Source organism: Macrobrachium nipponense, chromosome 9 (assembly GCF_015104395.2).
Source record: "Macrobrachium nipponense isolate FS-2020 chromosome 9, ASM1510439v2, whole genome shotgun sequence".
Taxonomy (NCBI): Eukaryota; Metazoa; Arthropoda; class Malacostraca; order Decapoda; family Palaemonidae; genus Macrobrachium; species Macrobrachium nipponense.
The window spans coordinates 83,628,190-83,641,096 of NC_061110.1; the positions used below are offsets into that span (position 1 = coordinate 83,628,190).

Sequence of the window (12,907 nt, forward strand, 5' to 3'; positions counted from 1 at the left end):
GTGAACTTTAAGAGCAAAAATAGAAAATTGATCGCTATTTGAAGATTCAAATACTTAAAGGTGAGGGAGGTCTCTAAGCTTATCGAAATCATATTTTTTTTTTCTGAACTGATTGTAAATCAAACCACTGTCTTGTGCATGTGCAACTATTTGGAAATAGCATCATTTGCCTTAAGCAGTACTCCCAAATACTTATATGAAGGACTTACTTCTATTCTTTTTATAATCAATGCTAGCATTCAATATTCTCTATTTCAAAAACACTTTCAAACTATTTCACCCGCCTCTTTATTTCCTCCTCATTACCCTCAATTATTCAATCACTACATCTGCCGCGACCATCAGCCCGTTACAGCACCTTTTTGGGGGGATGAGATTGGGGGGTGAGCGAACTAGGTCCCCCCAAAAAGGACAGTGGACACGAGCGAGGGGCGGGGCGGTTTTCGAGGAAGACCTGGGTATATATAGGAGCTGTTGTCCTGAGACCGGCATCGTCCTGCTGAGTCGAGACCAAGATGAAGGTTCTGGTAAGTATGGAAGGAGAGAGAACTCCTCTTTACACTCAAGTTCAATACAGCACTTTGATTTCTTTCTCGTTTCTGCCAAGGGCTTGCTCATGGTCAACTTCCTCTGTTCTTAACAAACTGAAGAACTGTCTCTGCTTTTATATCACTACTATATGTATACTGAAAAATCTAGTTTATACAATCTCTACCTCCTCTCACTTAAACTTTTTTTTTTTAAATTTACGTTTCCTCTTATGTTTAAAACACGTTGCTAAGATGCTAAGCACCACCATCTAAGACGAGCAAATATTACTTTGTGCCGTGTTAACTGAATACAGCTCTTGTCTGCTTGAATCATTCATAAGAAGCCGATTTTCGTCGTGTTTTTACATTCGAGTCATTGACCCTAATTTGATGAAAATGAAGCGAACCAAGAAAATATCCTTTATCATTTTCAGCTCAAAAATGAAGTCCATAGATGATGTTTCCTGAACGCGAAGAGAAGATTCATTAGCAACTGATGTTCAGAAAACTTGGCTCGAGAGAAAATAAGAAAGTACCTAAATTATACCTTTGTATTATTGATGCTTGGTTAAACCAGCGACTGGTTTATGAACAACTTACAACTCCCTGGATACGAACTATTTTAAGATAATTTCCCTTAAAAATTGTAGCTTACTATAAAAATCAATTTGTGCTTATTTATTTTTGTATTTAGTAAGAGAGAGAGAGAGAGAGAGAGAGAGAGAGAGAGAGAGAGAGAGAGAGAGAGAGAGAGAGAGAAATTTTTTTTTTTTTTTTTTTTTCATACCATATCGATGTGATATTAGAAGCTGATTTCGAAAGTGGGATGGGGGGTCATTTAATTCATCAATGAACGGAAGAGTTAACTGAAGAATGAGAGCCGAAGGGAACCTTTCCTTTGGGAGAGCATCCTATAATCCATTAGGATGTTAAAGACTAGTAAAGTAATGCTGGCTCAGGGTGCGTTCAGCAGCCAATTTTCGAGATCATTTCTCAGATAATATCTAACGTTTTAAAGATAAAATTGTTTGATATTAGTATGTTCATGACTAGGATATTGTTCACATGCTTGAACAAAAAGATCTTTCTCTCACATCACACCGTACTTTGTTATTTCACTGATTATAATAATTTCGTACTTACAAAGAATCGGCTTGTAAGACAGTGGGATTTTAAGGTTATGTTTGTTACGATAAATATCTTCAAGATTTACTTTCCATTTAAAGGAGTTTTTCGACGTTGAGTCATAAAACGAACTGCTTAATTACTGCACTTGATCGTATATTTATTTATATATAATTCTAACTTTATTTATGTTTCTCCTTGCAGGCAGTGCTGTGTCTTTTGGGTCTGGTGGCCGCTGAGCCCCAGTTGATCTTGCCTTACAGCTCACCTCTGCTGACCCCGACGATCAAGGCTGATGGTGGCGTGATCAGCACCTACACTGCAACATATCCTTATGCTGGCATTCCATTGGTAAAGGCTGCCCTTCCCGGCACTCCATTGCTGAAGAGTGGCCTTCCCAGCACTCCATTGGTGCAGACTGGCCTTCCTTTAATTCATGGATATCATCCATTCTCCATTCCTACTGTGGTAGCTGCCAAGCCTGCTGAGGTAACCGCTGCCCGCCAGAAGCGCTCTGCTGATCCCGAGCCAGCCATCAACTTCCCAAGCACACTTGGCACTATTTCTACTCCAGCAGCCACCATCCCAGCTACTTTGGCTACAATCCCAACTACCCTTAATTACAATTATGCTGGCCTTCCTGCTGCTATCAGCCCTTACACCATCCCACAGACCATCCCTTACGCTGGTGCAGCTGGAGTTACTCCATTTGTAGGAACATGGCCTTTCACCACTGGTCTTAGCCCATACACCACCCACATGCCTTACCTTTACCCTGTTGTGTCCAGTGCCAAGATTGAGACCCCCAAGGGAGAGGCTGTGTCCCGTGCCAAGCGCTCAGCTGACCCAGAGGCTGATCCTCAGCTCTTGACCACAAACACTGGAGTTACTGGTTTCGCTTACCCAGCTGTCAACACTGGAACATTTGCACCAACAACCTACACCTACCAGAACCTCCCAATCACTTACCCAACCACATACACTGCTGCTTTCCCCTCCTTCAGAACTCTGCCAGTTAACACTGTCTTCGGTTAAGCTGACTTCAGAGCTACAAGGATTTTCAAGAGGCCTTAGATATCTCTCTGTAGCTCCCCTCTTCTTGAATTTATCAAACAAGAACTGATGCCACCAACAACTGGCCCATTGAGATGAGGTGTTAAAAAGGCTTCTTGTAGATTAACATCACATCCATTGATTCAGACGGGACTGATCACTGATCACTGATCACCGGAACATGGACATCTTTTGGCTATGGTTAATTTTTTTTTCAATACTTCTCTATACATATAAAAATGTATAAAAAATGTGATATTAAAATCGATTTTAATAAATTCTATTTTCATTTAGTTGTATATTTTCCCCCAATGCCTCTGATACCAAATGGAGCAATCCTACACAAACTAAGATGACAGAGAGCATTATGACTTATAAAAATATTTATTAATAAATAATCTGCTCATTTATCTTAGACCTTAGATTACCTTTCATAAGTGAAAAGAATATTGTGTACCTAATTTGAGTAAAATGTGCTTTTAGTTTTTACTTCCGGTATAGCTGTTAAAATATGATTCCCAACAGCAACTGTTGTCAGAGTGGTCAATGAGCAGACTGCCAGGGGGCGCTTGGGAAGCACCCAGGGTGCCTGGCCCAGTAGAAACATCCAAATTGCTTTAATGTTTTGGTTGGTGGTCTTTTTTGTCTTCTTTGATGTCAATATGCTTCAAAAATAGAAAGGCAACTTTATTTGTTTGTAGAGTGCAATATTTTATTAGTATAAATCCCTGAAGCATAAGGTATTATTCAACCCTATTGTTCCATATGATTGATAGTCTTCTTATTCACAACAGAATCAACTCGTAAATGTTTTAAAGGGTGTGCATTGTAGTGTTGTACATTGCATAAGTATATTTCTTTGACAAAATAATACTGCTGAAAACAAACTTTACAGTCACACTTTACCAGCTGTTTGTTGGCTTTGATTTCATGTTACCTTACCAAAAGATAATCAATGATATTGAAACAAGTGAAAGTAAGGTCAGGCAAGTTATAAAAAAATTCCAAACAACGTAACCTTAAAAAGACATATACATTAGAGTCAATAGATACTGCTATAACTTTCAGGATAATTCTATGTCATGCACAGACTTCTATTAACGAATGCCAATAGAGCTGCAAAACTTATGAATCATTCAAGTCACATGATGCTGCTAATAGTAATGTAAGTGACTTTTTCTGGTGCCTGACTGGAACCGGAAATAAAGTTTTGGGTTGTCTCAGGTCAAACAACCTATACTTTGTCGCAGCTTAATTTCTTTCGTCGAAAGTTGGGCAAGTGTCCAGGTACTATTTACATCAAAAGAGTGTGGTTTACTGAGTTCTGGGTGCCATCATTTAGCGAACTGCAGCGATCTTCTTTGATGAATTTCAAAAGGTCAGTTTCTACTATCACAGCAGCGTTTCGTCTGTTATGCATTGTTCCTTCCACATGAGTAGATATTACTGTATCAGCAAATGCAATCAACACAGAAATTTTATCCAACCACAGCCAGGTTTCCTTCAGCAACGCATCCTACTCCTTTGTCGTGAATATCTTTGATGTGGCAAAGATTTTAGAAATAGGTCCTCATCACCAAATAGGCACAAAACTGATTGCACTTTCTACTGCTTCTGATTTTTTCTCGGCAAAGGTAATTTTCCTAATAAGTTTTTTTTACGCGCTGTCCAGTGTAAAATTGATAAAGTGTTTAAGGATATAACGCAGTTTATCCGGACGTTCCAAGTTAGGATGGTGAACAGCATCAGTATTTTGAGATGATTAAACATGGTTAAGATAATTCTTTATGCTACTCTATGTGAATTTCTAATGAATAAGAAAGTTCTTCTTAGGTTTCTTCTGCTATGCACATACGGCTTTTCAGAACATCACAGCCTGAAGAGAAAAATATGGGTGGCACACTGTCTGCAAAACCACTCATGTCAAGCTGGCTCAATATCATCTAGTAAATCAAAGGTACAAGTCAGATTGCAACCTGCAATTCTTACCTTCAAAGGCCAATGGCATCAAATGTGATCAAATCGGACTATGTACGATTCAAACTTGACAGACAACTGAATATTCCACTTGTCTCAGCAATGTAAGCTCAGGCCTTCTGGGCCCAAGCACCTCATAGTGAGCTGACAGTTGTTTACTCAGACTAAAATTGTAATTCAGATTCACATCTTTCATATTACAGCAAAAAGTGAACTTTTACATCTCTTTGAAATGGGTGGTTGCCAGGCCTTCCACTAATCCTGGTGCGTATTTGCCGGACGCTAGATTTTTTTCCAACTTTGCTACCTCTAGAGATACTAACCCAATAGCATACATTTCCTTGTGGTTGTGGCTTCATTTTATGACTAAGGTATTTCACTGCTCCTCTTCTAACCCTTATAACAAAGAAAGAAGATTGTTACTCGACATCCATTATGGATTATTGATATTAAACTCATGCTTATTATTACTTTAAGTTCTTATGGAACAAGCCAATTAGCCATGATTTTGTCTGGGAAATCTGCACAGAATAGGATGGTGATATAAGAAGGGAAAAAGAAAAAAAATAGCAGAGCAAGAAAAGATTAGAACTTAATATTTGGGAAAACAAATACTGATAAGTAATTTTGTACTTATGAAAACAACAAAATAGCTATAAATAAAACAAAAATTAAGCAGTTTTCCTAGGTGCAAAAGGCCAATTGGCTAGACAATAAGAGGAAGACGATGGGTGTACATTTAAAACTGCTTTATATAGGAAAGGTTTATAAAATTCAAGAAAAACTGAGGCAGGAACTTCCCCATGGAACATAAAGCGATATAGTACCAATAGAAGTGGCAGGGAGAGGTCACCTTCCATTAGACAGGAAGATCAAGAGATGAGTGAAAGTAGGTTGGCAATAAATGAATTCCCAAAAGTCAATCCTACCAAGAGAGTAGAAAAAGAAAAGTCAACCTACATAGAAATATTCTAGATCGGAATGAATAGGTCACATACCAAGTTTTACCGATTAGGAAGAAGAGAATGTATGGCATCTAACAAGACATATCTGAGCAACCTAAGCATCCCAAATACTGATGAACGTGAGGCATCTCGTTAAATTTTCAATAAAAGTATTTAAAGAACTTGATGCGGAGGAGACAGAGAATAGCGAGAACTGTGTCTAGGAGGAATCAAATATGAACTCGTCTCAAGTTAACCGTTCAAGTAAGTTCACAGGACCAAATCTAACAGACAAGGGTAGTACAATTTGAGACTGAGTTCGGTCACTGGGAGAGGACTAGGATACGGATCAAGAAGAAGCCCGGATGTCTGAGTGATTAGCTTGATTTGAAGAGGAGCTAGATTCAAGGTCACTGATAAAGAGAGGGAAAACAGTAGATGATGAATTCACACCTTGAGGAATGCCCCTAGAAAAAAGAGAAGCAGTAGATGATAAGAGACAAAAAGAACTAGATTAAAAGCCAGAGCTCAACTCCCATAATTAAAGAGCAAAATGAGGGGCAGGAAGTTTGGATAAAACATAATTATGCCGATGAATGACTGCCAATTATAGCTGAGGAGAAGGCCAAACGCCAGTGATAAGAGTTGGAATGATATTTCTTAAGATACTGAGAGTTTCGTAAAGTGATGGGAAGAGACTGTTGGAAGGCTCAGACAAGTCACCAGTCACCACTCTGAGGATATGGCCACACTGCAAACGGCAAGGTAGCGTCTGGCGACGAGCAGCAGCGACGCACGCAACACGTGAATCGAAGCTGATCCTCAGTGCAGACATTTCATCATTAAATTTGTTAAGAAATTATCTTTATTTGAAAATATTTCATGAAATTAGGTGAAATACCAGTAAAAAAAAAAAAGTGTGGATTCCTGATTTTAACAAGAGAAGGATTTCATAATTGATATAAACAGTCTCATTTGTACGATGGAAATTTTTATAAATATTTGCATATGAGCCAAGGATAATTTGATTTATTGGTCAGCAAATTTGAAGAGAGGCTGTAACAAACGCCAAAGAACCCATTTCTCCTAAAGAAAGACGCTCGCGACTTCGCGGTTTTTTTTAAACATGCTGCATCATCGAGTGTGACCACCCACGTAAATATTATTATGTGGCCACCCACATAATAATTGTTAAACTTCATAATTAGCGGCAAGTCGTGCGGCTCAAGCAACTCCAAGTGGCAGAATAGAGGTGTGACTGAATTCCAGGCAGAGAAAAACAACAAAACACAAGAATCATTTCGGCTGCAAATCCTTTGTTGATTCATACAGGAGTGCAATGAGAAGCTACAATGAGAAGCTACAATGAGAAGCTACAATGAGATGCCTCACCAATATACAAAAATGCAGAACTAAATTGACCCTATCAATACAGGCTATTGGGAACGGGTAGGAGTGAGAGAGATCATTATCATTTGCTTTAATGAAGAAAGAAAGTTGGCTGAAAAAATGAGAGCTGAAGAGTGCAGCCTTTTCATTAGGAGAGTAAGATATAGATACATTAGGATGTCAAAGAGGAGGAAATTTAACCTATAGGATGTTGTTCAGAACTGGCGAAGTAATAGAAATTTTAGTCTTTAGATGAGAGCAGAATATCGGACTTTTCCGTACTACAAGACAGCTCCTTTCCCATTACAGTTCTACAGCAATTTTAAGTACAAGTTACAGCACCTTGAAAGACTGGGAATGACTGAGGGGTTGGTGAGCTAGAGATCTCAAACCAATGTGTGTGAGGTGAGGCTAAAACAGAAGAGGTGACATATACTCATTACGAGTTCAGTGCTTAGCCAATGCAAGCAATATTCTTTAATGGGAAATCCAAGACCTGAGGCTCATGCACCAGTCCACTGGGAACTCGAAAAATACCATGTAGGCATTGAGTCCAGAGAACTGACTGTAGAGAAATAAAAGTTGAAGTAACAGAAATATGAGAATAATTGATATTATCACATGTTCTCTTATTTCTGTTACTAAAGGTGGGAAGAAACTTTTAAAAGCTTTTCAGAAGAGTTTGAGGTAAAGAAGAGATCAAGAATGTTGGCTGTAGGCTTACAATGAAAGGCTAAATAGGTATAATTTCAAATAGGGAGTAAGAGAAAAGAAAACAGAGCTACTCATCATAATGAGAAATCTAATATATGCACCTTGAATATTCAAAATTGATCAAACTTCATACTTACCAGCACCGGCCAATGCTCCATCACGATTCCAATCCCAGAGAATTTTGGATTAGATATTTCTATGCCACCGAAAGACATATTTTCAGATAGATGAATAGTTTACTGTGGGTCCTGAAAACAAAGAAAATACGTTCATTACTTATTAGAATGATAGCTAACTAGTATAAATTTACTAGGTGATTGTTTTAGTTTACATCCTAAAGGAGCATTGTATGCTCTCCGCTCTCTTAAATAGTGCAGTGGAAAACCCATACCTTCTTATTCGTAAAATAATTCTTTATTCACTCTTAATGTCAGTGTGAGGACACTTTTGTATAATAATAGCTTATGAAAGCTTATAAAGCAAGGCATATGTTGTTCTAAATTATCAATGCTGCTATTATCTTCAGTACTGTCTTATTCGTTTTACAGAAACTGTGGGCTTTTAAATAAAAAAAAATCGCTTTTCTGTGTAAATTTTTCGAAATAAGTCTCGTCTAATCTCGAAATCTTGGATGAAAACATAGGCGTTTTATCCTATGAAAAGATAATAAAACTCGCATTCAAGAATGGGGAAAGCTAATGCCCTTAGGTTATGCCAGAGCCCTAGACTAATGACCACTGATAATTATGGATACCATCCTTTTTCGGCAACGCGGCTCTTGATAATTCAATAACGAAGCAAAAACGGTAGAGGTTCCCCCACGAACTGAGAAGTGTCATCAAACTCAGTGATATTTCAAGTCACAAGTAGTCCAACTAATTGATTCAATTCTGTGGCTAATTTTTTGGAACTTCAACAAAAAGACAAACAATATAACGTCGTCATATTGACAGCCACAAGCTGTAGATAATTATTTATCGTCTCTGTGACTTTCGATATCTTTACATGGCATATGTCGTATTGCATGCGAACGAACACACGTACGTGCAGAGTGATTCTGTTGGAGAGAGAGAGAGAGAGAGAGAGAGAGAGAGAGAGAGAGAGAGAGAGAGAGAGAGAGGGAGGTGTGTGTGTTTGTGAGAGAGAGAGAGAGAGAGAGAGAGAGAGAGAGAGAGAGAGAGAGAGAGAGAGTCTTGCAGTTTTCTGTGTGCGAAATGTAGCAAGGAAACGAAGATAAACATGTTAGTGGAAATATTTATGGAGTAAGTTGGATGCTGTTTCATTTGATAGGCAGTTTCCCCATTAAGAAAAAAAAAATCAAATCAAAGCTCCAGTCGTTTCACACCGTGAAATAAAATGTTCATCAGTAGCTCATCGATTTCCGTTCAAACGGTCTTCCATTTCTACTCCCTCCTTTTATTCTAGTCAGATGATCAGATTTCTATATTGAGATCTGGGGTTCATCGGTTCCACTTCAACCTAATAACACTTATACCATAATCTTCGACAATTCTCCACAACGCCTTTTCAGGGTCTATTTCACAGGAAATTAATCTTTAGTGTGTCTCCATCTTTTTAATTTTTAATTTTATTCTTCTATTCTACTGAGGAAAGATGGCTCATCCTTCTTTAAGCATATTACATTTGTCTCCTTAGATTATTTTACTTTCTGCCATCATCTTGCTTCAGGTCTCTCTCATGCCAGCATCAGCATCAATTGTCATAATGTATTCCCGAATATCTGGAGGAAGCATCTACTTCCATTCTTCTTTTCTCTTCTTTTGACAACTTTCAAACCATCACCCTACCTTCTCCCGTTCACAGCATTGCCATCGGTTAGATAATCACCACATCTGCTGCAAGCATCAACCCCTCCATTTTTCGGGGGGTTGGATTTGGGGGTGAGCGAACTTGATTCCCGAAGGACCAAGAGGATGAACGAGGGGCGGGGCAATTGTCGAGGAAGACCTGGGTATATAAAGGACCAGTTGTCCCGAGACCAGCATCGTCCTGCTAAGCGGAAACCAAGATGAAGGTTGTGGTAAGTAGAGAGGAAGGGTGAATTCTGTTAACTGTCAAATTCAATACAACATCCAGATTTCTTTATGGCTTCAGTCATGGACTGAATGGCAGTCAGCTTCTCAATTCCTGACATGAATTTTCTTTGCTTTGATATGATTCTTGCTTGAAAACCTAACTATGATGTATTGGTCATTTAGCACAGAAAACCCATAACTATTCCTATTGCAACTAGTTTCCCCCCTTTTTCTGTGAGACGTATTAATATGCTCTGACATTGATGTTTAAAACATTTTGCTTATAATTATTCTTAAGAAACCAATTTGTCTTAACTTTTTACATTCAAGTTGTGGACCCCAACTTCATGGAGATTTATTAACCAAGACAATAACCTTAGCCAGTTTTCATTCCAAAATGCATTAAAAAGATATTAATTTCTCTTGAAAAGCAGAAAAAAGATTCAGTTGGATCTAATTTTAAGGGGACTTAGCCCAAAAGAAATAAAAAATTACCCTATTATACTTTGTAGCGCTTGATGTTGAACTGAACCAGTGACTGGCTTCTGAACAACCTGGAATTGCTTTAAACATGCATGGATGCTTGATTTTCTAATTTTATCACAAGTTAAAATTTTAGATTTCCAGTGAAAGTCAATTTGAACATTTTCATTTTATTATGTTGGAAGACAAAGAGAGAGAGAGAGAGAGAGAGAGAGAGAGAGAGAGAGAGAGAGAGAGAGAGAGGATGTTCATCCTTTATCTTTGTGATGTTACGAGTTCTGAATAACCACTGATATCATAAGAGGATCTGGGAATTGCAGCATTCGAGCCAACGAAAAACTTAGTACAAATATCCAAAATCCTCATTGGTCAAAAACGTTTTATGCTTGTAAGCTCACCGGCCAGGACATTGATAACGTACAGAAAACGAAAAGGTCCTTCAATTACATCACACGGTATTCTGTTTTTACACTGATTAAGCATATTTCGTATTCATAAGGACATAGTACATATAAGAAACAGTGAAATGGTTCAAAGAAGAATTAGAAGTGTTGCTTCCGCTAATAAGTTTCTTTGATATCTACTTTTCATTCAAGGGGTTTTTTGAAGTTGAAATACTTAATTACGTTAATTAGTTATCTATTCATAGATGCATAATTTTTATTCCGTTTGTTTCTCCTTGCAGGCAGTGCTGTGTCTTTTGGGTCTGGTGGCCGCTGAGCCCCAGTTGATCATGCCTTACAGCACACCTCTGCTGACCCCGACGATCAAGGCTGAAGGAGATATGATCAGCACTTACACTGCAACATATCCTTATGCTGGCATTCCATTGATAAAGGCTGCCCTTCCCGGCACTCCATTGCTGAAGGCTGGCCTTCCCAGCACTCCATTGGTACAGGCTGGCCTTCCTTTAATTCATGGATATCATCCATTCTCCATTCCTACTGTGGTAGCTGCCAAGCCTGCTGAGGAAATGCCTGCCCGCCAGAAGCGCTCTGCTGATCCAAGCACAATTAGTGCTATGACTACCCCAGCAGCCACCATCCCAGCTACTTTGGCTACAATCCCAACTACCCTTAATTATGCTGGACTTTCTGCTGCTGTCAGCCCTTACACCATCCCACAGACCATCCCTTACGCTGGTGCAGCTGGAGTTACTCCATTTGTAGGAACATGGCCTTTCACCACTGGTCTTAGCCCATACACCACCCACATGCCTTACCTTTACCCTGTTGTGTCCAGTGCCAAGATTGAGACCCCCAAGGGAGAGGCTGTGTCCCGTGCCAAGCGCTCAGCTGACCCAGAGGCTGATCCTCAGCTCTTGACCACAAACACTGGAGTTACTGGTTTCGCTTACTCAGCTGTCAACACTGGAACACTTGCACCAACAACCTACACCTACCAGAACCTCCCAATCACTTACCCAACCACATACACTTCTGGTTATCCCTTCACAATGCCACTCTTCGGTTAAGCTGACTTCAGAGCTTCAAGGATTTTCAAGAGGCCTTAGATATATCTCTGTTGCTCCACTCTTTTTGAATTTATCAAACAAGAGCTGACAACACCAACTGGCTTGTAAAAATGAGGTATTATAAAGGCTTCTTGTAGATTACCATCACATCCACTGATTCAGACGGGACTGATCATTGATTGCCGGAACATGGACATCTTTGGCTATGGTTAAGTTTTTGTTAAATAGACCACTACATATATAAAATATATAAAAATGTAATATTAAAATCGATTTTAATAAATTCTGTTTTCATGTATCTTATTTTTTTCGCTCCGCCACTGATATTTAAGGTAATATTTCTAAAAAGAAAAATGTTTAGTATAACTGGATAGTTCTGAAGCTTTTGAGCATCGAAATAGCAGTTTGTGTGTGACCGGATAACTTCAGAAGTAAGAGTATTGAGTACACAAAAATATTTACACCGACAGTTCAACTGTTCATTAAAAGGTACACCGTAAGGCTAACGTTTTAAGGCTGGCAGAAGAGTGACATAAAATCTTTACAAAGTACAAAAGGTAAAATTTGAATTAAAAGAGATTACGAAGTTTACCGATAAGGGTAGAAGGTGAAGCTCTGAGTGACATTCCGGGTCTGCTGAGTCGAGTTGCTGCGTATTGATCAACCATGCAGAAACATTATTAGGCCTATAAATTAAGTTCGATTGCTCTATTCATTTTAATTTCATTATTCCTTTTTAGTATTCAGTCCATCCTAATATGGCATTATAAAAAAGATTTCATTGTTTGATCCTTTTTTTTATTTTCGAAGGGAAGGAAAAGGATATAACCACCGACCTTAGACTCAAGACATGGCAAGAAAAGTGAAACTGGAGTTCCTTCTCAGTTGGTGAATAACATTCTTCTTGAATTGAATTGAATTGGATATAGAATTTAGACCGAAGGCCAAGCACTGGAACCTATAAGGTCATTCAGTGCTGAAACAGAAATTGATGGTAAAAGGTTTGAAAGATGTAACAGGAGGAAAGCATAGCAGTTGTTAGCAGAGGGTGGAAAGCAGTGATGTAACCCTACGCCCTTTACAGGAGACGAGAAATTACCCTACATAATTGTAAATGACCCAACATTCTGCGGCTATGATGATAAATAAATCTTTAGATTATGTTCATATGCAATAACATGA

The 12,907-nt window shown here is 38.7% G+C and overlaps 2 protein-coding genes across 2 annotated transcripts; both read left to right on the forward strand.

Moving 5' to 3' along the window:
- The first annotated feature begins 430 nt into the window (after positions 1 to 430).
- On the forward strand, positions 431 to 2,997 carry LOC135218520 (uncharacterized). The gene is made up of 2 exons (XM_064254885.1): positions 431 to 527; positions 1,860 to 2,997. Exons 1-2 carry the CDS (start codon positions 516 to 518, stop codon positions 2,688 to 2,690), a joined length of 843 nt encoding a protein of 280 aa, XP_064110955.1. The 5' UTR covers positions 431 to 515; the 3' UTR covers positions 2,691 to 2,997.
- A 6,733-nt stretch (positions 2,998 to 9,730) lies between these two features.
- On the forward strand, positions 9,731 to 12,021 carry LOC135218553 (uncharacterized). Its single transcript, XM_064254930.1, has 2 exons — positions 9,731 to 9,773; positions 10,937 to 12,021. The coding sequence occupies exons 1-2, from the start codon at positions 9,762 to 9,764 to the stop codon at positions 11,723 to 11,725; spliced, it is 801 nt and encodes a 266-aa protein (XP_064111000.1). The 5' UTR covers positions 9,731 to 9,761; the 3' UTR covers positions 11,726 to 12,021.
- The last annotated feature ends 886 nt before the right edge of the window (positions 12,022 to 12,907 follow it).